This window comes from Acomys russatus, chromosome 25, assembly GCF_903995435.1.
Source record: "Acomys russatus chromosome 25, mAcoRus1.1, whole genome shotgun sequence".
Lineage (NCBI taxonomy): Eukaryota > Metazoa > Chordata > Mammalia > Rodentia > Muridae > Acomys > Acomys russatus.
In genome coordinates, this window is record NC_067161.1 from 41038220 (window position 1) to 41064152 (window position 25933).

The window sequence follows — 25933 nt, forward strand, 5'->3', positions numbered from 1 at the left end:
TGTGCCCGGCTTCAAAGTCAGTTTTGATCAGAACACCCATCCCTCCTTCCCCGAGGTAATCTAAAACCTCTGCAGGTTCAGGCAGCTCTCTAGCCTAGTCTCCAGGCTCACCCTGCCCTTTCGAGAAGCTGGACAGCTACATCAAACAGGCTCTGTGGGGTTTCCCCCCTTCCCCTTGTCCTCTCAGTCTCCCAAAGTCCTCACTGCCCTGGGGTCAAGAGAAGCCCACGGCAGCTTGCCTGTTACCATGCATCAAAAACGGCTAGAGCTCCTGAGCTATCCAGAGATGCCCAAAAGTCAAGAAGCCCTGATCCTGGGAGTGGCAGTGTGAAGGAAGGTGGTTGACACCCATATATATGTGGGTTCCTTCCTTACATTAGAGGAATCCTGAGCTTGCAACATGCCATATTTATTTTATTTATTGACAGAGTCTCACTTTATAGCCCAGGTGACCTTTAACTTGTAGTAGTACTCCTGCCTTGGCCTCCCAAGTGCTGAAATTACATGGGTATACCACCACACAGTGCTGCTACTTTTTTTTTTTTTTTTAATGTTGTATATAGGTAAACGACTTCCTCTCCTCCTCCTCCTCCTTCTTCTTCTTCTTGAGACAGGGTTTCTCTGTGTAGCCTTGGCTGTCCTGGACTCACTTTGTAGACCAGAGTGGCCTCAAACTCACAGAGATCCGCCTCCCTCTGTCTCCTAAGTGCTGGGATTAAAGGTGTGCACCACCACCACCTGGCTGGTAGACTTCTTTAGATATCTCTGTGTATCAGAGTGTCACCATCTCAAGGCTTCTGCTCGAAGCCTGCTATTGTTTGACATGGCTAAACTCAGGCCTCTACCCCTCTGAGAGATGATTTTGGCTATATCATCTCTTTAGTTTCTTTCCTTATCAAAGTCATCTCCTTATCAAAAGATAAAAAGTCTGTGACTGTTGTCAGTTCTCAAAAGGCACAGCCAGGGCTTGGCCTAGCATCCCAGACTTACTGCTTTCCTCCGTTCCTTGGGCCCTGAAGTCAAGGCAGAAGTAGGCATCATCATGTACCCATTCTCGGGCACCTTGGGCTGAGTGATGGTGTCCAGGTGAGGGGCAGCTTTTGTGGCAGCCCAGTCCAACCCAGGTGTTGTGTACACATGCTGGCTTTTGAGCACATGAGGTCTTGACAGTGCCTCCCTGATACAGGCACTCAACTTTTTTTCTGGCACAGAGCCTGAATGAACTTCTGGAAGCCTAGAGGTGGAGAAGGAAGCTGTCTGGGCACTGGGGGGAAAGATAAGAAGTTTGGAGAGCTGGAAAGGAAGACCAGATGGGTGAGGAAGGAAGGAGGGTGAGAGCCAGTGAAAGGCAGAGGAAGACAGGGAGCAGAGAGAGAAGGGGTGACAGAACCATGGCATAAGTGTTACCCTCCAGGGGTGGACAGGGTTTCTTCACTGTCTTACCTAGGCAGTGGACCCTTTCTGCATTCTTTGCACATCCTTAGGGTTGGGTTCCAGCTTCGGTAAAGGCATATGTGGCCCGGTTGGGCTATCCTTTGGGTCTAGCCATAGATGGCAATCCAGATGGTTTCCTTCTTCCCCTCTGGGCCTCTGCAGACACTGGCACCAACCATATAAGTTTGGAGGCCTCTAGAAGTTCACTCAGGCATGTGACAGAAGAAAAGCTGAGCACCTGTACCCCAGTAGCACTTCCAACATCCTAAAAGTGGAGAGCTTAGCTTTCACTACCCAGGAAGTGACTGCAGGGGTTCAGAAAAGATGCTTTAGCTGCAGCTAGGGCTTCGGGGGTGGGGCATTTAGATTGAGAGGCTTTGTTTCAGGTTCTACCCTTGAAGAGCTCAGAGTGGCACTGGCTGCCTCTGGTGACCTCATACAGCCTAGTAAGGAAGGCTAGACAGACAGATAGATGGAGGAGATCAAAGTCAGCTGAGAGGAAAGGCTACAGGAGAGAGCCTGGTCTAGGCTGATACCTGTGTTTTCACTTACATCCAAGATCCCAGCCCAGGGCAGAGATCTATTTCTGTCTCTAAGTGAGAGAACTGGACATCTAGGCAGCCTTCTGCTTTGCTTTTGCCAGCACCAACTCTAGCCACTCAGCTGGTTTTCTGATCTTGTCAGCCAGTGGGTTTTGGGGAGGAAGGTGGGCTAGATACCACATGAACTATTTGAAAATGTCCCACAAACTAGGAATTGAGATGTCCACATTCCCGGTGGCGTCACCAGCAGTTGAGATACAAAGCTCTCTGCTTTCAAAAAGAAACGTGTTCTCCTCCCCTAGGGAGTGCTAGTCAGCCAAGGGTTCTAATGTGAACAGATCGGCACAGGCAATGCTCACACCACCCCCATGCAGGCAGTGGTATCTGGTTGCTCACTGCTGTCTCTCAGCATGTTACCCGTACCTGTCATGCCAGGAATACATCACAGGTAAAGCAGAGCTATGGCAGATTAGCTTGTTTGGTTTAAGAGCACCTCAAATCCACGAGGAGGAGGGTCTGGCAGCTGACCTGGTTGACATACTCAAAACGTGATGATACTGGAGCTCAAGGGTGGGTGGGAAGCCCATGTTGGACCCAGGTGGAAGACCATTCACTCAGGGCACAATCAATAAGATCTCTTTGGCACGATGAAGTTACCAAATGCACGAAGGTGATTAACAGGCAGGAGGGCATCATGGAGGCTGAGCCGTGACCTCCTGAGGGATAGGCCCCCCATGGCCAGGTGTGAGGTGACCTCCTGAGGGATAGGCCCCCCATGGCCAGGTGTGAGGTGACCTCCTGAGGGATAGGCCCCCCATGGCCAGGTGTGAGGTGACCTCCTGAGGGATAGGCCCCCCATGGCCAGGTGTGACGTGACCTCCTGAGGGATAGGCCCCCCATGGCCAGGTGTGACGTGACCTCCTGAGGGATAGGCCCCCCATGGCCAGGTGTGACGTGACCTCCTGAGGGATAGGTCCCCCATGGCCAGGTGTGAGGTTGTGCTAGGTGCAGAGCAGAGACAGCAGGTCACAGAGACGCCTTGTTAGCTGCTCAGCCAGTTCATTGAGCCCTGGCTTAAGGCTGAAGCTAGGCCGTGACCTCGTGCTTGCTGACCTCCCTACTTCTGCCCCACTGGCCCTACATTCAATCTGTTCATGGCTGCCACGGGGCATAACAAGGACCTAGGGGAGATTATGTCCTTCCTATGCTCGGAGCACTGCAAAGACCCCCCCAGTCATGTTTACTGTACAAAAGAATGTCCTTATTATGTTGTATTGGTGTACAGGGTGTGTCCTTGTCCCTCTTAGACACACTATAGACTAGCCACAAGCTCTCCTGCCTCAGGGCCTTTGCTTACTATCTCATATGCAGCTTTTCCCTCCGTGCAGCCTTTCCAGTTACGTTCTGAGCCTTGAGTTACCTGGCATTCGATATAAAAACACAGCCCTCACTTCATGGTCCCAGCCCCTTCCCTGGCTCTGTATTTTCTTAGCCCCCTAAAAGTAGCAAAACTGTGGTCATACATCACACAACACTTCACTCAATAACAGACTGCGTGTATCACAGAGATTCCTAAGATGGCCTCCTAATGTCATTTTCAGGTATGTCTTAGTTTGTGTAAGGACACTATGGTGGCAAAATGAAATTGCCTGATAGATTTCTCAGAATGAACCATGTTGACTGTATATCATTTACTTCTCCGTTTCATGCTTGCCTTGGGAGGAAAATAGAATCATTGTGTCATTTTTTTGCTGTAGATCCTCAGCACAGACAGCAGATCCTTGCACACAGTAGGCACTCAGCACTTATCTACCAAACCTGTAGATGAGCACTTTTACTACCAGGGAGTTATGTGAAACTGAAAGGCATTGTTTGATGTTAGTGACCCAGTCCATGAAATGGAGAAGATATATGGAGATTTGAAATTTCTGCCCCTCCCCAATATGTATAGAATACGTGTAAAACCTGCCCCACTCCAGTAAAGCAAACCCTGGAAACACCCGCTGACTTCTGAGCCCAGTCTTGCAGACTTAGCCTGAAGCTATCAGCCTAGAGCGGTTTGAACTTGATTTCTGGATCTCAATGACACCTACTTATCTTGGTTGGGTGGGTCTATGCCCTTCCCCTTTTGTGTCTGCCCAAGTGTCCCCTGGCTAACCCTGACCCTGGTGGCTTTGTCCTTTGTGTCATGTCCCCCACCCCCAGACTTCTCTGTGCTCCTGCTTACATCCCCAGCCTTTCAGTTTCTCTGGAACTTACCTCTCAGTGTGCAATAAAGCAGCTAGCTGTTCAGATAGCCATAGGCAACTATGAGGCTGGTCAGCCTGCTCCAGGAACCTAGCCACACCTAGTGGGAAGCACCTATAAAACTCTTCCTAACTCAGTAGGGGCTACCACTCAGCTGTCCCCAGGCAGGACTCACCTAGTGGGAGATAGACATAGGAAAGCCTCCTGTTGTGTAGCCCTGGCAGCACCTGGCCTTCCCTTGCATGGAGGTGATTTGTACTTGCAGACCTATGCTGCCTGCCACCACACAGAAGCCTGCCAGCAGAGGCTTGGGGAATAAGCCAGAGGCTGGATTCACGCAGTTTTAAATGTGAATCTCGACTTTGTCACTTGATAAACACATATTGAGTTGTGGGTGCCACATGCCAGATACTGCACTGGGCAAAGGTGAACACAACCTCTCTTGACCTTTCTAGTTGAGAATTTCACTGAGCCAAAGAAAGGCCCCTAAGTACTCCTTTTTTCTTGGGGACAAGTCACCAACTACTACCTCATTCCTATAGACCCTCCCAGATCTGAGAAGAGTACTCATGGCTAGGTGAGTCATGTAGCCTGAATCTGAAGTCTCTTTAACACATACCCTGTCCAAGTGGTATCAGTTCAGAAGCTGTGGCTGAATCAAGGTCACAGATGGAAGGCCTAGTCTAACTTCACTCTTTCACCATCATTTATCACCAGATACTTACAGAACGTGTATCAGGTACCGACCTAGCAATATAGGACACACCAAGGAACAACCGGAAGCCACCTACAAAGCAAATAGGAAAATTACTGTCACTTAGAAGTGAGGAAGTGTTCCAGGCAGAAGGGGCACAGAAAAAAGGCCAGAGGATAGGGCATGACATCAGGAAAGTCATAAGGGCCTATATGAAGGTACCGTCAGCCACTGGGAACACTAAAGAGTCAGGCTAGCAGGGAAGATGCCTGGAGAGGTGACTCAGCAGTTAAGAGCACATGATGGTTATTGTAGTAGACCAGGATTTGGTTTCTAGCACCCATATGTGGCTCACAACCATCTATAACTCTGGTTCCAGGGAATTTAATACCCTCTCTTACCCTGCATAGGTTCCAGGCACGTTCATAGTGCGTGAGGTGTATGTAAGGTTTTTGCTTGTGTATATGTATGTGCACCACATGGATACCTGATACTTGAAAAGGCCAGAAGAGGGTGTTTGAACCCTTGGAACTGGGGTTATAGATGGTGATGAGACTCCACCTGGGTTCTTGAAATTAGATGCCTTACCCCCACCCTCTGGATGAACAGTCTGAGCTATCTCTCCAGTCCCCTCCCCCTCTCAAATTGTCTTTTTTTTTTTTTTTTTTTTTAACAAAAATAAAATTTAACAGTCAGGGAAGAAAGTCAGCCTCAGCCCTTCAGCATGGGCACACATCATCTCTATGCACTTGGTCTTGTGAGTGATTGCACAGAGGAGGTCGGTAAGTTAGGAAGTGCTGTGGGTTAGGGTCTAGAGGTCAGCCTATGGCTGTTGGTGGTTCCCAGCACTGCTTTGTGTTGGTCTATCAGGAGACATGATGGTGCCCACCGTAGGGCTTCTGGTTCTCATGGCTGCCTCAGGACTGACATAGGTTCCCACTCCAGGTCATTGAAGACCAAAACTAAGCACCCCTGCATTTCAAGGTTGGGTAAATTGGAGCTTATCCTTTAAATTTCCATTCTTGGCAGAGGTGTGCTCTTCAAGTGACCAAGGAGGTCCTTATTGCATAGTGGGACCAGAGGAAACTCAGAAACAGCAAGCGTGGCTGTAAATGCTGATTCCCAGTAAAGGGAACAGCCTGCACGAGGCCTCTGGACATTGACCTGATAAGGAGATTTGGTTTGTTTCTTTTTGTTCTCAAGAATCTCATCTTGGCCTCAAACTTGCAATATAGCAGATGGCCTTGAACTCTTGCCTTTATCTCCTAAATGCTGGGGTTCCACATCAGTCCCCTTATGCCCAACTTAGAATCTGTTTTTTAAAGTATCTTTCCATTCCAATAGCAGGCTTAGGATGACTTTCAGGTCAAGGATCAGGGCACAACAATGGATGTTATACACTCCCTCCTGGCTTCACCAGGTTGCAAGGAGACCTGGGAAGAGACAATACCACCGTCCTCCTAAGCTAGTTGGTATAGTATCATGGGTAGGGTGGAGTGAGGTTTAGGGTGTATGGAGATTTCAGTCCATGCAGGGTATGACTTAAGTGTCAGTCACTGACCCCTGAGGAGGAAGAGAAGGTGTGAGGGAGTAGGATCTGGGTAATCTTGGCTTGGAAACCCTGGATGGGTACTTGACTGGATGTATAGATTCATAAATGGATGGGTGGGTGGATGGAGTGGGTGGACGCATGGGCAGGAAAAGGCTTGGGAAAGGGCTGACTGGCTAGCAAAACTCTTGAGTTTGAGACTAAGTGCAGCACTTTCATCGTGTTCCAGGGCTGCCTTAGTGTGCTGGCAGGCCCAGCCCACCTCTGAGGTCCAGCCTCAAAGTCCCACTCTTTCTCTTATCACACTCTCTGGCTACCTTCAGGCACTATCTCCCCAGAGGCCCCCAAGATGTCCTAGGCTCGCCCAGTGTCCTTCCCCGCCTCCGCCCCGCAAAAACAAAAAACAAAAAACCCTGAACCTCTAGGTCTGTGGGTTTGGTAAGTGCCAGAATCTCTGAGGCGCATCCTTGGTGCAATGAAGGGAGATGCGTCATGAAGGCCCCTCTCTACCTACCTGTCTACACCTACACGCACACACCCACACATCGTTAGGTGCCCCAACCCCAGCACTGCTTGTTCGCACCTTAAACAGCTCTTCTGCCTCGCTGGGATCCTCTAGGGCCAGCTTCTGCCTGCCAGCCTTCAGACCGCCAGCCTTCAGACCCTACAGGATCACAGGCCGCTTCAGATCCCTGCGTGTGGCCAGCGCACGCACAGGCGCAATGTCCGTACTTTTTCAGTCCCATGGCCCCACACAGCAGCCAGCCCAGTCACAAACAAGCCCACACGAATACACAACGCCCTCGGAACACAGTCCACGCAGGCAGCCCCGCCCACGCAGTCACACTGCCACCTATAAACAATCGCACACAAACACCACCCCCACGCAACCACTGCATCACTCAGTCCCCGCCGAGACCTACCGGCATGTTCAGAGGCTGGTTTCTAGTTAATCCCACCCCCCGCCCCCCATCACCAGCCCGTGACATTCACACGTAGGGCAGAGCAGAAATTTATAGCCACACTGATACACGGTCCTGAACGCACAGCCAAGGGCTCACCCGTGGGCTCATAAGTCACTGAAAAAAATATTAAAACGTTCCCTCCCTTTTAGCTTTGGCATGCGCGCGTGCACGCACAGCACCCCCTTTCCTCCCCGCCCCCACCCCGTCTTTAGGCGCCTAGGAACCTCACAGCCGTGACCTGGCCAAAGCGGTGAGAGCAGCGGGAGCGTCTCTGTGGCGCCCCCTCCTCCCGCCCGAGCCCAGCTTACCACTCCTCCTCCCTGCCCCCTCCTTCTCCTCCCCTCCTCCGCGTCTGGGGCGCGGGCTGCGCGCAGCCAAGCCCCCTTGTCGCGTGCCCCTCCCCGCGCGCGCCCTGCGCCCGCATCGTGCTAGCCCAGTGGATGTGGCCACAAGGCCGTCTCTAATTACCTCCTGTCCCCCGGCGGCCAGTGAATAATGGCTACTGAGGGCACTCGCAGGCGCTGCTGAGCAGGAAGCGAGGGGCAGGAGAGGCGCGGCGCGCACGGGAGCGCGAAAGAGAAGAGCGAGCCCAGCGCTGCCGCTTGCGGCGCACAGAGAAAGGAATCGTGCGAGCGCTCACATTTTTTTCTCCCAAGGATCTCATCTGGCCGTCGGATACTGCAAGAGGCGAGTGGGAGAGCGCACCATAGCAGAGAGACGGCAAGAGAAAAGAGAGACTACGAGACGCGCCACGCCGGCGCCCCGAGAGCCAGGAGGAGCCCGCAGGTATTGTTGGCGGCAGAGCTTTGTGTCTTCGGCGGGTTGCTCTGGGCCAGAGGGCTCCTTGAATCTCGGCCTGAGGCCGCGCTCTGACCTGCGGTGAAGCCGGGGTGTTGACTGGGGTCGCCTCGGGCACCCCTCCCACCGCGCAGCGATCCTTGTTGGACTTGCGGGTTTGCGTGTTTGGAGATTTTCCATGTGGGTGGAGGGGACCAGTCTCAGGAGAAGGAATTTCTTTTCTTTCTTTCTCCTTCCTTCCTTTCTTTTTCTTTTCTTTCTTTTTTCTTTCGATGGCCACGGCAGTTAGGTTGTGCTAGGGATTTTCCCCTCCCTTTTGCTCTACAGTGCCTTAGTGAGCGGTCTCAGCGACCGAGCTACCGGTGGAAGAATTGGGGCTGAGATGTCGCGGCGGGTGGCCGCAGATGGGGGATGCTGGAGAAGGAAGGAGTTCATCTCAAGTTCGCAATCTGTGTCCGGAAGCTGGTCTGGCCTGGGAGGGCGTTTCGAGCACCGGTCCTACTGTAAGCAACCAGTGAGAAACTTCCCGAGAGTGCAGTCCCCGGGGGACAGTTCCCTGGCGCCTCTGGGCGCTACTGACGCCCCTCCTCTCAGCCTTGGAGCGTTTAAGGTCGCCCCCCTCTTTCTCGACAGCTTCCGGATCTGGTGGACTGATCCACTTCAAACACTTCCCTTAGATTCCCCTCCCTATTCCCTGTAGCGTGGCCTCTGTCCTGTGCCCGCCTGCCAAAACAGCTGAGTGGCCAAGCTGACAATAAATCTCATGCCTTTGCGGTGAGGGGCAGGGGTCATGACTCAGCCTCTCCTGTGACTGCTGACCCTGGGCCCTAGGCAGGGGAAGGATCTCCCTCTTTCTTCCTTGTTTAGGTTGGAGAGGTTACCATTGGAGGATGGGAAGAGGCGAGTAGGGGTGCCCAGCAGGGAGAGTTGGGGTGCGCTGGGCTGGCTGGGTTGTGGATTCTGTCAAGCCCTGGCTTGACGATTGGCTGACGCCTTTGGGCACGTAGAAGGGCTGCTCTGACCTCCCCCCCTCCCCTCCTGTACAATGCCGGCTGAGAGGTGATCCCGGAGGTGATGCCCTTGTATGAGGGAGGGCTTGGCTTCCTGAAATCCACAGCAGACAGCACTGCTCTGGTGACCCGGAGGTCTGGTGCCTGCACCTTTCCCTGCCATGGAATGGGATGAAGGGCTGCCAAGGGGGTAGGGGAGTGGTAGGAACAATTCCTTTTTCGTACTTGTGCCATGGGAAAGGAGGTCTATCCCAGAGAATTCCTGGGGACTGCATTCCGGGGGGGGGGGGGGAGGGTACTTAGCTCCAAGGGGGAACCTCTGGGTCAGAGCCTTGGTGCCCCAGGCTGTCAGATCATCACTTTTGGGTTTGTGAAGAGGTGTGGGGCTGGCTGGGCATTGTGAAATCCAGCTTTGATAGATGCCCAGCTGATAGGGGCAAGGGAGTCCAGACACAGGCTGGCTGGTCAGTCTGGGGAAGACATCTCTCTCTAGAGACAGGGTTCTTGTTGGGGCCAGGAGGAACATTTGGGGTTAGGGGACTGGATTATCTTTAGACTGTTATGCGGCTGAGTCCAGGAACCCAAGGAGTTAACCTTCTCTCAGAAATCTGTCAGTCCCTAAACAACAGAGAAATGTTGTTAGCCTCTCTGTGCTAACAGCATGATGCTGCCTGGCGGGAGCTACAGATCCAGACCCTGCACTCCCTATTCATGGTAGCAGCAGTCTCTGCCACTAGCTGGACAGGACGCATCCTGGCTCCTTATTTAAGGACCCTGTAGGAGACCAAAGTCAGAACCCCGAGAGGATTAGGCAGCCAAGCTATGGTCTTGTGGCTCAAGGAAAAGAGGTTATAAGCCTGGGTCATGGAAGCTGGGAGGAATATCATCATGGGGGCTGGGTCTAGGAAGAAGAACATCAAGACCTTTCTGACCCTCTGCCTTACCCACACCCTCACCACTGCAGCTGAAGGCCTGAGTCTGTGCCCTAGGGTAGACTGCCCTGGAGATGAGGGCTCTGGGAGGCGGGCTTCATTTTGCCAGGCTTGTTGCTGCCTACTCTTCAACCCCGGGCACAGCACCTTGGGAAGCTGTGTGTGACGGAGGACTAGGAAAACAACACGGGGTGCACCACCAACCCTGCCTGGACGTGACCTCCATTTCCTGTAGGCAAAAGCTGTTCTCATAGAACCTCCGAGCCAGGCACACTGCAGACAATATTGTCTGGTATTTGGCTAGACAAACACAGGAGTGAATGATTAATGAGTGACTCAGTGACTGGAAGGGGATTGGGAGCAGCAGGGCATTTTTAAAGGTATTTTTTGACATATATGTTATAACACAGTTTGCAAAACACCCTGAAAAATAGAGAAAACCAAATTGACTGTCTTACTGGGCTCTGACAGTGCTCACAGGCTAGTATGGTTCTTCCCACATGTTGGCTTTGATGGCTGGTAGTTGTAAAGGCTTTGTGGAGTTGTCCATATTTAGATGTGTATCTTGCTTTTTTAGGGGGGGAGGTGTTGATAACACCAGCCATTTCCTGTTTAGTAACTGGCTATTTATTTATTTGCTTACTAAGGTTTTTCAAGACAGGGTTTCTCTGTGTAACAGCCCTGGCTGTCCTGGACTCCCTTTGTAGACCAGGTTGGCCTTGTACTCAGAGAGATCCCCCTGCCTCTGCCTCCTGAGTGCTGGGACTAAATGTGTGCACCACCATGCCTGGCATAACCACCTCTTTATAAACGCCAATGTTAATATCTTTAAGCTTTTCCAGTCAAGTGGATTTGCTATAATTTGCTTAATACTGCCCTTTGTTCCTTTTTTTCTTTTTTCAAGTGATATAGTTGGGTATATTTTGTGTGGAGAGCCTTTTCTATGCTTAAGGTGATTTCTTCAAAATGCCGCTGCTGCTGCCACCACTGTGAAAGGCTCTGGTATGCCTCCAGTGGAAGGAAAAGGCTTCTCTAGCTTTCTTGGGCTAAGTAGGCCGCTGCTCTTCCTTCCCTACGATCTAGAAACTTCGTGCTGAAATGAACCTTGGCAATGAGTCACTGGTCTGACCTCCCTCTTTTGACTGAATAGGAAACCAGAGCCCAGAGGGGAAGTGTGTCCCAAGGTCACATATCAAGAACCTACTACCGATCTGGCGTTTGGATTATTTCATCTGGGAAGAGCCATAGACTGAGCTTGCCCATTTCATAGATGAGAGATCAGGTGAGGAAAACTAGTCAGCATGTCCCTGCTGTCTCTAGCTGGAGAAGTAGCAAGCAGGCTCCTAACCCTTCTCTGTCATGTGCACTGCTGTGCTGGTAGGTCTAGGGCTACTGCCCAGGTCAGCAGCCGGAGGCTGGCTCTCTCTCAACCCTCCTCAGTTCCCCTTAATTTACCATCTCATTTTCCAAAGGGAAAAGCCAAGTGCGAGTGTCGAAAGCACGTGTTTCAGAAGAGGTGGGGCTATAGAGTTCAGGCCCCACGTGATCAGTCCCCTACCTCTAAGCCTCAGGTCCCAAGTTCAGATACCCAGCTGAGGTTTTGAGATTGGGAAAGTATAAGCACTTATCAGATATGCTATGTCTGGAATGGTGAACAGTAGAATCCATTTAGAATTCCTCTGATCTGAGGTTGACTCTGGATACCTGGAGTGAAAAGGAAGAAAAGAAACAGTAATTCCAAAATGGGAAGGGAGCTTGGAAGAAAGAATGGAGGAAGAAAATAAAATAGGAAATGGGAGAAGGGATTTAGGTCAAACAAAGGAAGTAAAGAGAAATCAAGTACACAGAGGAAAGGCAGGGACACTACTCCCAGTGGAATGTCAGGCCAGCTGGTACTAGGCACTAGGAGGTGGCTATACAGGGCTGAGTGCTGTTCTGTCACCTTCTCCATAGGGAATAAAGAGGCCACCAGCCTGGGCCCTATGTGCAACCTTTGTGGCTTGGGTCCTTCTGACCCCAAACCTGTTATACTCAGCTCTACAGACTCTTGTAGCTGTGGCTTCTGATTCTCCACCGAGGACAGGGTTCTTTTTGTCTCCTCCCCGCCAGCACTTCAGCCCTGAAGGTTGAAACTGTGCTGAATATGGACATGTGGACATTGGTGTGGTATGTCTGTGCAGGTGAGTGCTCATCTGTGTGTCATGTTTTGGAATGTACCGTGTGTATGCCTCTAATCATCCTCCCCTTTTGTTTATTACTTGAGACAGGGATCTCATTATGTAGACTATTCTGGCCTCTAACTTGTGACCCTTCAGCCTCCATATGCATATTCCTCTGGACACACATGCCTCTGTGTCCCCCTGTGGGTGCCCTCCATGTGGGGGGTGTGTGTGCACATCTCTGCAGGTATGTATTGGGGGTGGGATGCAAGCTTGTGTATGTGTGTGGTTATGAGTATATAATTCCTCCTGATGGCCTTGAGGAGACCCAGGAGTCAGGCTTTTGTGAAGCTTTCAAGGTTGTAGATGATAGGTAAAAGTGCAGTATGGCCTTTTGCTGGAAGGGGGGTACACTTGGAGAGCAAAAAGAAAGAAAATCTTAGAAGACCGTCTTCCTTGTGGTCTCCAAGGAGATCAGCCTGTGAAATGATCCGCACGTTAATTAAAAACGATTATATCCTGATTGAGCTGTTTCTGCTCAACCCCCAGCCAGTAAGAGGCTGAGGCTGAACTGAGGGGGGTCTGGATTAGTAGGGTCCAACCACAGACTCAGGACACAGGTTTGAAGGGCTGTGGCAGGTGTTGGGGGTACATGCCCAGGTAGGGCTCCCTAAGGTGATACACTTGAGGTGTCGGGAGCTGGATGACAGCCGTCAGAATCCCACAGACCTGGACTCATGTGCCTGGTGCTACATGATTATTTATATAGCTCTGCATGTCGGTGTGTGTGGTTAGTGTTAGAGAAAAGTGACATGCTGCATGCAGCCAGATGCTGGGAACTCCAGGCTGTACCCAATTCTCTGGCCTCAAGGCCCAGTCTGTTTTCTTAGTTCTTAGCTGCCCCCGGAATCCCACTTTGAGCTTCAGTTTCTACAGAAGATCTGGGGAGCCAGGCCTCAAGGCCAAGCATCTTTTCCTTCTCTGTGTCACTTCTAAGCCCCTTCCTTTCTGAGGCCTCATCCATAGAGAGCACAAGCCATGTTGTTCCTTCACGTGGGGAATTTGACAGCTCACCACCTAGGTGGTCATCTCCTGACTTGCATCATGTGTACCCACCCCTACTCACCTGTGTTAGCTGATGACCTATAGCAGACCAGACACAAGTATCACTAGGGCCTGCAGGTACTGTAGCCACACTTGTTGTGCTCAGATTTCTCCAGGAGAGCCCAAGCCTGGCATTGCTGTGCTCTGCTTGATTATCTCACCATCAACCCAAGGACTGCTCTGGTAGAGAGGAGCACTCACAAGCACCCAGTGATAGGCATTCCTCATCTTCTGGGAGATCTGCCCACCACTGCACCTCTTCCTACTCCCACACACTAATTGGCTGCCTCTGCCCCAGGCTCACCCAGATTCTCTGAGTGGGAAAGACTCATATCCCAAGGAATCTAAGGTCACTGCCCCAAAGCATCTGAGCCTCATTTTCCCTTTTGTGCAACAGTGATGGTAGCTTTTCCTGGCAAGTCTGTCAGGTAGGGTTTGTTCAAGTGCCTGACAGCTCCTGGTGCACAAGGACTCATCTGTACATTTCTATATCCAGGACACGCTGCCATGGGAGAGGAGTTAAGTTTGCTGGCTGTTGAGCAAGGCAAGCCATAATCCTGCAGGTTTTCTAGGAGACGTAGCAATATGAGCCTCTTGGGGAGCTAATGTGCTCATTGGAGCCACCTAAAGTTACCTCATTAAAAGTAGGCTGTTTGGGGAAAGGGAGGGGATACCCCTGCTGGGTTGGGTCCCAATGAGATTTATTAGATATGACCCCACATTCTTAGGGGGAGCTGGACCAAGAAGAGGTTTGTAAGCCAGAAATAGTACCCTGAGAATGAGAGGAGAGGCAGGATGGGAAGTCAGCTTCCACATTCTCCAAAGGGCCCAACTGGAAGCTTACAAAACAGGGTTCCATGCATCCCACAGATGCCCTTGACACACACCTAGCAGAGTGGCCTTGCCTATCCCAGTCTGCCATAATGCACTTCTCCCCACCGTCACAGGTCAAGGCGTGGCCAGCCCTGTTTAAAATGCAAACATGGCTGGCACACGCCTTTAATCCCAGCAGAGACAGGCGGATCACTGTGAGTTCGAGGCCAACCTGGTCTGCAGAGTGAGTCCAGGACAGCCAAGGCTACACAGAGAAACCTGGTGGTGAAAAGTCAAAAAAAAAAAAAAAAAAAAAAAAAAAAACCTAAACAAAACAAAACAAAACAAAAATATACTAATATGTTGTCTTGTTTCACCAGGTAAGTCTGAAGGGACTCATGCTTTCACAGTGCTAGTTCAGGTGGGCAATGCAAGTGAAGCCATGAGAGCCACCTGGTCTTCTGGGATGCAACCAGAGCACCTGTCACCCCATTCCTTAAGACCCAGAATCTAGATGTTTTGCTGACATGTTCTTTTCAAAATCATATGATATCAACTGATTCAGCAAAGTGCTTGTGGGTCAGATATGGACCCCAGACCACCATTTGTTGCCTGATGAAATCACTGTCACCATTAGGTCTGTGCTGTCCTGTGGTACAGGCTAAATGTGGATGGTGTTCTCTCAGGAAGCTTCCTGGTCCTTTGAGACCCTAGCAGGGCTGGGATCAGAGGAGATGCAGTGGCCTGGGAAAGGCAGGTAGGAGTAGGAAATGCAAAGTGGGTTTTTTTTTTTTTTTTTCAGGAGATGGGGTAGTAGAGCAAAAGCAGAGGGAGAAGCCTTGTTAGAGCCATTCTGTCACGGATGCTCTGGCCATATAAACTACTGCTGGGCTGCCTTAGGGTCCAGGGCTTCAGCCAAAGCCCAAGTGGCTGGAAGAAGCTATAGGAGGAGGCCATCTTGGAGGGTAGAACGTAGATTAGAGGTGCTGCATAAGGGGCATCCAGACCAGGCGGAAGTAGGTCAGCCTGACCTTGTACTTGTGGCTGTTGGAACTACATTGCTAACAGCCCATAGGTATGTCTCGGAGGCCCTGCCCCGGGAGAGCCTGGCAGGTGTCCCAGCCGAGGGAGACTCAGCCCACAGTATTTTTTGCCAGAGAAAGAGCAGTAGCAGCTCATTATTCTGGACGTTGTGTTTGAGGCCTAGTGTGCAAGAAGAGGAGGATGTGTGGATGTGAGCAGCTGTAGATGAGAGTGAGCCCAAAGCAAGCACAGGTAGGACTCTAGCTGAGCATGCAGAGAACATGACTGGCTCAGAGGTGGGGAACTTCATCACCCATCACCCGTCTCTTCTTTAAGCTTTCTTCTCTTGCACACTTGCTTTCAAGGATATGGACAGCCCATCTTAATACCCTGGGCTCCCCTCCCTATTGGGGCTCCTGCACAGACCTCTTGGCTGAGGACTGCCAGGGAGATAGATGCAGGGCCTAACCTGTTCCATAATCATCAGCCTGAGCCAGCATCGCTGGCCTGCCATTATTTATATCAAGGAGCCATGAGGTCTTACAGGGAAAAGATGTGGCAGTCCTGGGGGGCGCCATAATTAAAGCCCAGCAGATTATAGTACTGGGGGAGTAGGAAGCTCACCATGGAGAGTGAGGTATAGCACCCTCCTTAGTTCCTCAGATTCTCTCTGTTGGTAGAAAGTTCCTTCACCCCCATTTTGCAGATGTAGAAACTAGGGTGTGCAGAGATCGTGTGCTTGTATCTGGAGGTCCTATGGAGTGAGACCCTGGCCATGGCTAGAATGGGCTCCTAGGACATTGAGTTGCAAGGGGGAGTAGGGGAAGAGGTCCTTCCACTGAACTCCCTAGCTGGTGCCCATGGACACACAGTCACTGAGCCCAGGCCAGCAGCAGGCCTGAAGCAGGAGGAGGTTTGAGCAAGGACCCTCATATCCCAGGGCCCTAAGGAGATGGACACTGGTCATAGGTCACTCTGTGACTGCAAAGAGTAATTTACCCAGGGCCACACTCTAAGCTGCCATTCATGTATTTTTCTGCTAGGTAATTGGGCATTGGATTTGCAAAGGGGTCATTTTTCTCCTGTTGTTCATTTTAATATTAGATTGGCCGAAGAGGGCAAGTAAACCTCACAGAGAAGGGCTGAACCCTTCTTCTCCAGTGATCCCAAAGAAACCTGCTGAGCCCTTTTTTTTTTGGGGGGGGGGGAGGGTTTCTCTGTGTAGCCTTAGCTGTCCTGGACTTGCTTTGTAGACCAGGCTGGCCTCGAACTCACAGTGATCCACCTGCCTCTGCCTCCCAAGTGCTGGGATTAAAGGCGTGTGCCCAAATGCTGAGCCTGTGTTTTGTACCAGGGGCTTTTGTACCACTACCGTCACCGACTGAAGGTGGCCTTTGTCACACATCATTTGACAGAACAGCATACAGAAGCCTAGTGGTGGACAGCCCCTGCCCAGGGAAGCTTGCTTTGTGTTTCCACAACTCTGCCCACAAACTGTCTCTTTTGTGATAAGACCTGCTTTTCTGGGAGCTAACGCTGGAGGTGGTCATGGCTTGAGAAGGGACATCCTTGGATGAGAAGTGTTTGGTAAGCACAGGGCTTTTGTAAAACGCCAAGTTTGACACAAATCTGCTGCTTTCTGCTTTTCCTTTAAAAAAGTACGGCTGGTTGTCAGGTGTGGAGCATGCCTCTAATCACAGTGCTTGGAAGGCAGGAGACTGGAGGATCTCTGAATTCCAGGCTAGCCTGGTCTACGTAGTGAGGCCCAGGCCAGCCAAAGCTATACAATGATACTCTGTCTTTGAAAAAAAAAAAAAACAGAACAAACAATCATAGCTAACTAGTGATAAACTGGGTTTGGAAGGTATAGCCAAGAGTTTTCTGCTCCCCACCCCCAGAAAGGGTACGCAGGAGGGGCCTATCAGGGATAGGCGATGGAGACAGGCATCGAGTGCTTGTGGAGTGTGTTATTGCCTGTTAAGTATTGGTTGGCAGGGCCTGAATACTAACACAAATCGTATTCTGCTTGTTCTGAAATGTGATTGCAGTTATTCAGGTGACCTCAGTGTCATAGCACCAGGAATGGGGACTTTTGTGCTCCCACTTTTAGCAGGCCAGAAGTCTGGAGCGAAGTGAAAGGAAGTGGAACACCCAGGTCCCAGTGTAGCAGGCTGGGGACAGAGCCCTGCCAGTCCTGTGCTCCATTTCATCTCAGACCCAGGGATGCTTTCTTCTTGTGCATTTTCAAGAACATTCTTTTAGTTAATATGCGGGAGAGACTTCCACATTCTTCTACATAACCTTTTGCTGAAGCGACATTGTGCGATAAAAGGGTCCCAGGAGAGCCAGTGCAGTTTGGGCTACAAAGGACGGAGAATATCGATGCAGCGGGCTGGGCTGCTCCCCGGAGCTGAGAGGCCTGGACAGCCCTGTTGATGCCAGCAAGGTGTGGCCCTCGCTCACTGCCATCTTGGACTTTAGAACCGTGTGTTGAGTCACATCCATGTTTAACTTTGGATTTCTCTTCTTTCTTGTTTTTGGGTAAGGATGCCTTCCCTAGCAAAGGAAGGTCAGGCAGAGATAAAGTGTGTCTCCTGAACAGGACTGGGAAGGCTGGAGAGGGTGGTAGGGGACAGATGCCAAAGCTCTGTATCTAGGCAAAAGCTAACTGGTTGGGGTCACAGCCTGTGCTGAGGGCACAGTGGAGGGCATATTGAAGCTGTATTCACATCCATCAAAATAGGCTCTGGAGGTTCCAGTTAATTGAGGCTGGTTCTAAATTGGGAGGCTTAATAAATGGTAATTGTCCTCCTGTGACAGCAAACCAGAGCTACACAGTGGCACCCGGACAGATCAGGAATCGTGCTGGGCTTCTTCCCTTTTACTATTTGGGGACTCTGAGAATTGTCCCACAGAGGCCAGGTGTCAGGAGTGCCTGGTGCAGGCCAGGGGCTCAGCCTTCTTTGCAGTTCCAGAATAGAGGGATTGTAGTGTGCTTGTGTCTATACTGAACCGCTGGGATACTCCCAGAGGCATATCTGTGTGTGCTGGTACTGGCTACCCTCTACTTAGCAACTTCTAGATTCCACCCCTCACCCCCTCACCCCCTCACCCCCTCACCCCCTCCCGCACAGGGCATGGCTTTGTATATTGGAGAGCAGTGCTTGGGTGTGTGGACAAAGGTGATATAGCCAGGCTTGCTTCTACCCAAGGGGACTGGGCTGCCCAAGGGAGAGTAAACACCTCCTCCTAGTGAATGTTCAAGCAGTGTCACATTCACTGTCTCCTAAAGTCCACAGTGCTGTGATTGAGTTTCATAACTGTTGGTACTGAGCAGTTGCTAGGTTGCCAGTCTAGTCTGGGAACTGACAAAATGCTTCCACTTCTTGCTGTCTCTAGAATGTAAGACCCTCAGGAAAATCAGGTAAGGCTCACAGTGGGTATGGATGTATCTTTGATAAGTGTATAAATGGTGGACACGGATTTCTATGTTATTCTGAGCCAAGGTGCTAAAGGGTGACATGGTTCTACTGTGCATAGTGTAGTTTTTATCATGATGTGCAGTGGTGCTTAACAGTGAGGACATAGTGGGAGGGGCGTGGCTGTATGGACTCTTCCATACTATTCCTTCCTGCCCCACATCCTCTCACATTCCTGCCCCAGGCAAGATCCTCCAGCTCAGTAGTTCTTAACCTCCCTAGCGCTATAACCCTTTACTACAGTTCCTAAAGTTGTGGTGACCCCCCAACCATAAGATTATTTTTATTGCTACTTCATTACTAATTTTGCTACTGTTATGAATTGTAATGTAATTATCTGATGTACAGGATATCTGACACGCAACCCCTGTGAAAGAGTCGTTCACCTCCAAAGGGGTCGCAACCCACACATCCTTAGCAACTGAGACAAGAGGACCCGGCAGATGCCTGAGAGGGCTCCAGGAACCAGAGACACAGGGGAAGAGGAGGAAGTGGCTCTCAGTTGCTTCAGCATGTGAGCCAGGGCAGGAAGCTTTGCCTTGGTGTCTCCAGACAGGAGCTGGAATGGCTCCAGAGCCAGGACATCCTCTGGAGACAGCATGGAGTACATCTCTGGAGGAGGTGATTTCTGAAGATGAAATAGGGTACATTTGAAAGTGAAATGAGAGTTCTTCTGGAGGTACATTTTTTTTTTGGTTTTGTTTTAAGTAAAGATGAGGAGGCTTTCCTGCATTCTGAGTTTTGCCAGACGTAACGCTTCTGAGAATGGAGCCTTTCTAGAGATAAACTGTAGTGCCTCTTTAGGATGTTGCTGGAGTATTTCCGGAAACAAAGGGGCACTGTTGGATCTGAGGTACTTGAGGTAAAATGAGCATCCGGAGATGGGGCGTAGCATTTCTGGAAAGCTTCTTGGAGTTGGAATGGAGCTGTTAGGAGAGCACGGACATTTCTGGAGATGGATCATACTTGAAGATAAAGAAGGTGTTTCTGGAGATGGAACATTGTGCAGCCGAGGAGCTTCTGGATTAAAAGGAAGCATTCCTGAAGAGAAAATGGGTGATTCTTGGAGACAGTATTTTAGATCAAGGATTGTCATTTCTGGAGATAAGGGGACATAGCCAAACAGGCTGTTGGAAAGCCTGTTAAAAGATGAGACGTTCTCACGGTACCCAGAGACCCCCCCCTCCTCATAGGCATGCTCTGTGGAGGAGGGCCTGAGGTGTGGAGATCAGCAGTACCCTTTCCTCCTCTAGACCTGTTTCGACACTCCCCAAGACGTTTTCTAAGGGACAGTACAGAGTTTGCCTAGGAAGACCCAAGCCCTCACACTCCTGTTTTTGGGTTGCTTACCCCATCCTAGTATGCTCAGGTGGCCTTCAGTCTTACCATGGGATAGCCAGTGTTGAGTGTTTAGATTTCATTTACTTCAGTTTTGTTAGAACCAACCGAGACTCCCTTTATGGCCCCCTGCACTGGGAGCCTCCAATCTTTCTCTATATGCCCCCACCCCCGGCCCAGCCTCTTATGCCTTCAAGTACTCCTGAGGCTGAGGCAGAAGAATGGGTGGAGATTATGAGTGACCCTAAAAAAAAGGCCCAGCTGCTTTTCCTGGCTGTGGGGTACCTGGCTACCTTTTCCTATTCCAGACACTGAAGCTTGTCCCTCTTGAGCTGGCCTAGAGCCCTGTAGTAATTATTTCTCTGCCTTAATTGAAATTTCAGCCTCAGTGAGTCTGCCTCAGAATTGTGTGGAGGCAAAGACCCTGAAGCAGCCTCGAGTATCCTTGCCTGCTTCAGAAGGATGGTGGTGTAGGCACCAGGTATCAGGCTCCAGTCCCAGGGAGACAGTCCAGGTGAGGGGCTCAGGGCAGTTAGGGCAGACTGCTGTACATAGATTACACTTTTACCCCTGCTGGATTAGGAGATGCTTAGAGAAAGCATAACCCTAAGCAGGCCAAGAAGTGATGGTGGAATTGTGAGGGGTGAATGATTGGGGTAGCCTGAGGAAGTAGGGTCTCAGGAAAGTCTGTGCTACCTCTTGATTTGTCAAGGACCTGATACTCAGATAGTGGCTGATGGCAACAGGCCCAGTTCCTGACTTAGGACTGAGTAAAGCATTGTGGGTATAGGATGGGCTGGCTGGAGGACTGTAAGAAGTCTGTTCCCCTACTGCTTCTGGGTGGAGCATGGGGCTAGATGCAATGTGGGTACTATCTTCCCCCTTTCCCCATCTTCGATGGTCCCTGGGGTGGGCCTGTCGACTGAGGGAGAGAGAACAGCAAACTCAAAAGAGCACTGCTCCTAAATAAGAGCTTTTTAAGTGGGCGTGGTGGCACATACCTTTAATCATAGCACCTCAGGAGGCAGAGACAGATGGATCTCTGTGAATTCCCAGCCAGCCTGATCTATATAGCCAGTTCCTGGTCAGCCAGGGCTACATAGTGAGACCCTATTTCAAACAAAGCAAGAAGAGCAGGACACAGGAAAGCTACTACTATACAGGGCCCTCACTTCATCCACACTGGCCCCAGAACCTCTATTGGCCCATGGATGGATCTCAGTCTTCTTCATCTGGGAAGTGGGTCAGTGCTGCAGGAGTCGTCAGGACTAAAATGACCTACAAGATACCCAGAGCTGCAGGTACTGCTAGCATGCATCTGTCACCTCTTATACAGTGGGCATTGGTGTGGGGCAGCTGCAGTTCCTCCAGAGGGTGTCTTTCTGCTACCTAGGAAGTATCTGGACACAAGCACCTGATTAGGGCCACTCCACTCCAGCAGAGGGAAGGTTTTGTGACAAGGAAGACCAAGGCAATTGGAGTAAAAAGTGTGAAGGGATCAAAGGGGGCTGCTTATTGTGAGCCCACCTGGCCCCCCGTCCACTACGGCCAGCACACAGTAAGCTCCTGAAGTCTGCTCAGCATGGATCAGTGCTAGCTGTTTGCCCCTAATATGGTTCACAGTCTATCCTTTTTGGGGTATGTGGCTATGGCTACCCTCCAAGGGAGAGAGGAGAGAGGGATGACTAGACAGGACAGGGCATGTCAGCCCTCAGGAGCTGAGGAAGTAAAGGTGGATGCAAATGAAAATGGCTGTCCTGTTTGCAGCCCTTTACTTTGATTCTGACAGGAAGGAAGGGTGTGGAAGCAGGGGGTGAGGACAGAGGTCTGAGCTGGCAGCCAGGGAAGGGGTTTCTGAGGCAGGACCAGGGCTGCTGACTGGGCTGTTGGCACCTCTTGTCTACCAAGCCGGTCTACTTGACTTGTTGCAGCTCTAGAGACTCCCTCCTAGTGCACATTCCAGCGTCTGCTCCTCGTCCCTCTGTTGAGCTCTGCTCCACTTCTTGAGAACGTTTAGGCTCTGCACTATCAACCTTACCCCAACAGCTACCACTTCCTTGTACTGGCCAGGCTAGAGGCAGGCAGGAGTAGGCCCAAGGCACCAGCCCTCCTGCCAGTCAGCTGCTAAAGCTGGCCTCTTCGTCTTGGTTGCAGACAAGGCTGTGGTTGTGGGGCCCTCTCCATGCACAGACCCACACGCTGAGCTGACATGGCTCACCAGCGCAGGCAGCTATGCTTCCTACTGGAGGGAGGGTGGTAGAAACCTCTAGATGCTCTGGCTCCACCCCATGAGGAGGATCCTAGGCCAGAGGGGACAATTAGGGTCAGAGGTTGGTGTATGAGCGGGTGTCCACTAACTTGGGCTAGAGTTTGTGCCTAGCACCCTGGCCTTGGTGTCTACCCAGGAGAGCCTGTAAGCATCCAGGGGATGGTGCTGTGTAGCTGGGTCACACTAAACAGAATTCTGTGCACATGCTGCTCCCGTGGTCCAGGTCCTCTCTGAAGAGGACATTTGCCGTGCATGGGTTGTCTGTGTTTCCTGTCATCCAGGAAAACCATCCTTATGCTCCTTCCTCAGAAATACCACCCAGAGGTACCCACTTTGCACCCCGATACAGCCATCTCCAGAAAGTGGGAGTCACACTCCCACCTATGGCTGCCCACCTGTGCCAGCAGAAGTCTGGCTCTCTCCTGGATTTGCCCAGGTGAGAAATGGCATTGTGCCAGGGCTTTGTACCGGCACGACACTCTCAGTAAGTGCCTCGAGGTTGTAAAACCAGGCTTGGAGACTGAAAGAATTTCTCCCAGACCACAGAGCCACCTGGGATTTGAACTGGGTCTTAGAGCAGAACCCTGTAAAGGCCCTGTCGGGAACTAGCTCTGGGGAAGGAGGTCTGGTGGACAGTGCTATTTTGTGTTTATTTCTGACCTCCACTCTGTCGTCTACCCAGGCAGGGACAGATCCTGTCTTGATTTTCTCCAGAACAAAGCAGGCTCTGCCAGACATGCTAAAGCCGAGGCTTCAGTGAGAGGAGGTAAAAGAAACCCAAGCCTGCCTTTTGTTACTCAAGAAGGCATCAAGGGAATTGGATTTGCCCTTGGGCTGTGATGGGAGGCCTCCAGAAGCCATGAAGGGGACATGGGGCAGAGGTGCTCTGGCTGTGATGTCACTGTTCCACCCCCACTTCCATCAGCGCATCAGGAGGTGGACACCATTTTAGTATTCAGCACACATTCCTACACACACACACACACACACACACACACACACACACACACACACACACACACACACACACACACATTTCCAGCTCCCTTCTAAACCAGGCTGACTAATGGGGAAGAGGGGATAGAGAAAAAGATTAGTGGAAAGAAAATTCAGTTCTGGATAGCTTAGTTACCAGCTCCTAATGACTCACAGAGCAGGCTCAGCCACCTTCCTGAGGAGGAAGACCCACCCTCTGGGCCCCTCTATCACCCCATTAATAAGATGGGCCCTTGTTCATGAGTCCTGAGGCAGAAAGAAGAATCAAGGACTTTTCAATAAGAGAAAACTCCCTGGGTGGTTTTGAATAGTTGCTTTTTTTGTGGTGGTGAGGGACATGCCCTGCCCTCTTGTCCTTGTCCTCCTTGGCTCTGCCCTGGCTGCCTCCCTCCACCAGCTGCGTCTGGAACTGCCTGTGCCCAGGTCTCCACATGGATGAGCATATTTCTCCAAAGCTCAAGTCTTTTATTGTTCCTGCCCTTCCCTCCTGACACCCTTAGCTTAACAGAGGCCACAGGCAGCCTTGCATCTCAGGAAAGCCAGAGAATCCCTGAGGCTTTTCTGAAAAGGCTTAAAGCTGGTGCTCAGTGCTGAGGAAACAAAAGCACTCTCCCTACATCCAGGGTGTTGGGCCTGTGGGCCAAGGCCAAGCTCATGGCCGTCTGTCACTGCAGTGCCTGTGGACGGGGCTGAATGGAAAACAGACTGATTAAAGAGAGGGACGGAGGAAAGAAGGGAGGTGCATAAATCCATTTATCAGACACTGCATATCTGAGGCAAGCACATTTCAGCTATTTTGGCTTCTGGCAAGCTGGACCTATCCTTTACTTTTCTAATAAAGAGGAATTACATTTTCTGAAAAGACAGTAGCCAGCTTCGTGTCAGTGTCTCTTGTAGGGACCATAATTCCTTTCTTGTGTGTCTGCTAGCTCTTAGGTGGGCTCCTGTGGCCACAGGTAATGTGAATGGGGCACAGAACAGATGCCAGGTGCACACGAAGGCTTGGCCAAGCTCTTCCCAGCCTGGCCTGTTCACTCCCAAACTCCAGCCACAGCTCCAGATGCAAGGATCAGGCCCTGGGACCCACAGCAGACACTTCATATTAGAAGAATGAGTCTATTCCTACTGCTGAGGTCTTGGTATCCAGCAGGTTGCTTGGGCATGAGATCTTGCTTGGTATTAATGAAGAAATAAACAAAAGAATGTTTTCAGTCTGCAGCTACCTAACTGCATGGACCTAACCATCCTCTCTCCTCTCTGAGCCCTGCTACTAAATTTACTGGAAACTGGCCCCCCCCAAAAAAAAATCCTGTTAGCCTCACTACTTTAAACCATATGCATTGTTTTTACTTTAAAAATAGTTTTTTACATTTATTTATTTTGTATGGAGGATTTATTTATTTTGTGGAGGAAGGGGGATATGCACAGTATCACAGTAAAAGTGCAAAGGTCAGAGGACAACTTACTGAATTAGTTTCCCCTTCCTACCATGTGGGTTTTGAGGATTCAACTCAAGCCCCATAGGCTTTGGGAAGGGCACCTTTGCCTCTGAGCCATCTTGAGAGCCCATAGACACTGTTTTCAGTGTTTTGCTTATTTTTTATAGATTTGCTTATTTTACTTTATATATTTATGAATGTTTTGTATGAGTGGTTGCATGTATGTGCATCCATCTGGTTGTAGCTTGGCCTTTGGAGGCTACAGTGGGCCCTGCCTGCCTTCCAGCCGTAGGCAGCACAGAGTGGTGTTGATGTGTACATGCCTCTCCACAGGGTTGTGGGTTTTTTTGCTTTACACATGCTACCATTCCAGTCGTAGGTTTAAATAAACTTCGGTTGGCAGAACCCTGACCATAAGGAGCACTTACCGCATAGTCGCCTTGGTGATTTGGGAACAGCCTTCCTTGTTCTGTGTGCAGTTCTAGGCCCTGAACATCCTCATAACCCTATTGTGTCCAGTGCCTCACAATGAAGGCAGCCTGGTTCCAGAAGGGTGAAGAAGCAAGCTCCTGAACCACAGCAGCTCCCCACTGCTGGTACCAGGTTCTACCAGATAAATATGTGTCCATTGAAGTACTAGGGCCCGCTGGGCGGTGGTGGTGCAGACTTTTAACCCCAGCACTCAGGAGGCAGAGGCAGACAGATCTCTGATTTTGAGGCCAGCCTAGTGAGTTCCAAGACAGCCAAGGCTGTACAGAGAGACCAAAAATTTGGATCTAAAAAAAAAAAAACTTTTAAAAATGCTGGAGCCCATGGGATATGGGGTTTCAGATGTTACTGGCTGTGTGTTTTTTCCTTGGGCTGCTGCTGATTAAGGTGGAGGTAGCCCCTCACTCATGCCAATAGGCATGAAGGCTGTTGGGGTTCAGTCTACAGAAATGTGCCCACTCTGCATGCTCCTGTCCTGGGACCCCTCTGAGTCACAGTTCCTGGGTAGCCCAGGAGTCTGAATTGTCAGAATCCAGTCAGGTGTAGTTGGTGTTAACTAGGAACCAGAACAAGAAGGGTTAGAAATGGCAGGGCTGTGCAGGTAGGGCCTGGCTAGCTCTGAGTCCATAGTGGATTCAGCAGTGGGCAGGCTG

General features: G+C 50.7%; 1 protein-coding gene across 5 annotated transcripts in view; it reads left to right on the top strand.

The window, feature by feature from the left end:
• Rai1 (retinoic acid induced 1) overlaps positions 1-25933 on the top strand; it is a 102367-nt gene that overhangs the window by 28259 nt on the left and 48175 nt on the right. For 2 of the 5 annotated variants that reach the window (XM_051167882.1, XM_051167883.1), the window contains exons 2-3: positions 8088-8217; positions 8557-8732. In XM_051167882.1, the coding sequence (XP_051023839.1) occupies positions 8634-8732 (99 nt within the window). In that variant the 5' untranslated portion in view covers positions 8088-8217; positions 8557-8633. Of the gene's footprint in view, positions 1-7817; positions 8218-8556; positions 8733-25933 lie in introns of those variants that run through there. The other 3 variants (XM_051167885.1, XM_051167887.1, XM_051167884.1) reach the window with 2 other exon arrangements.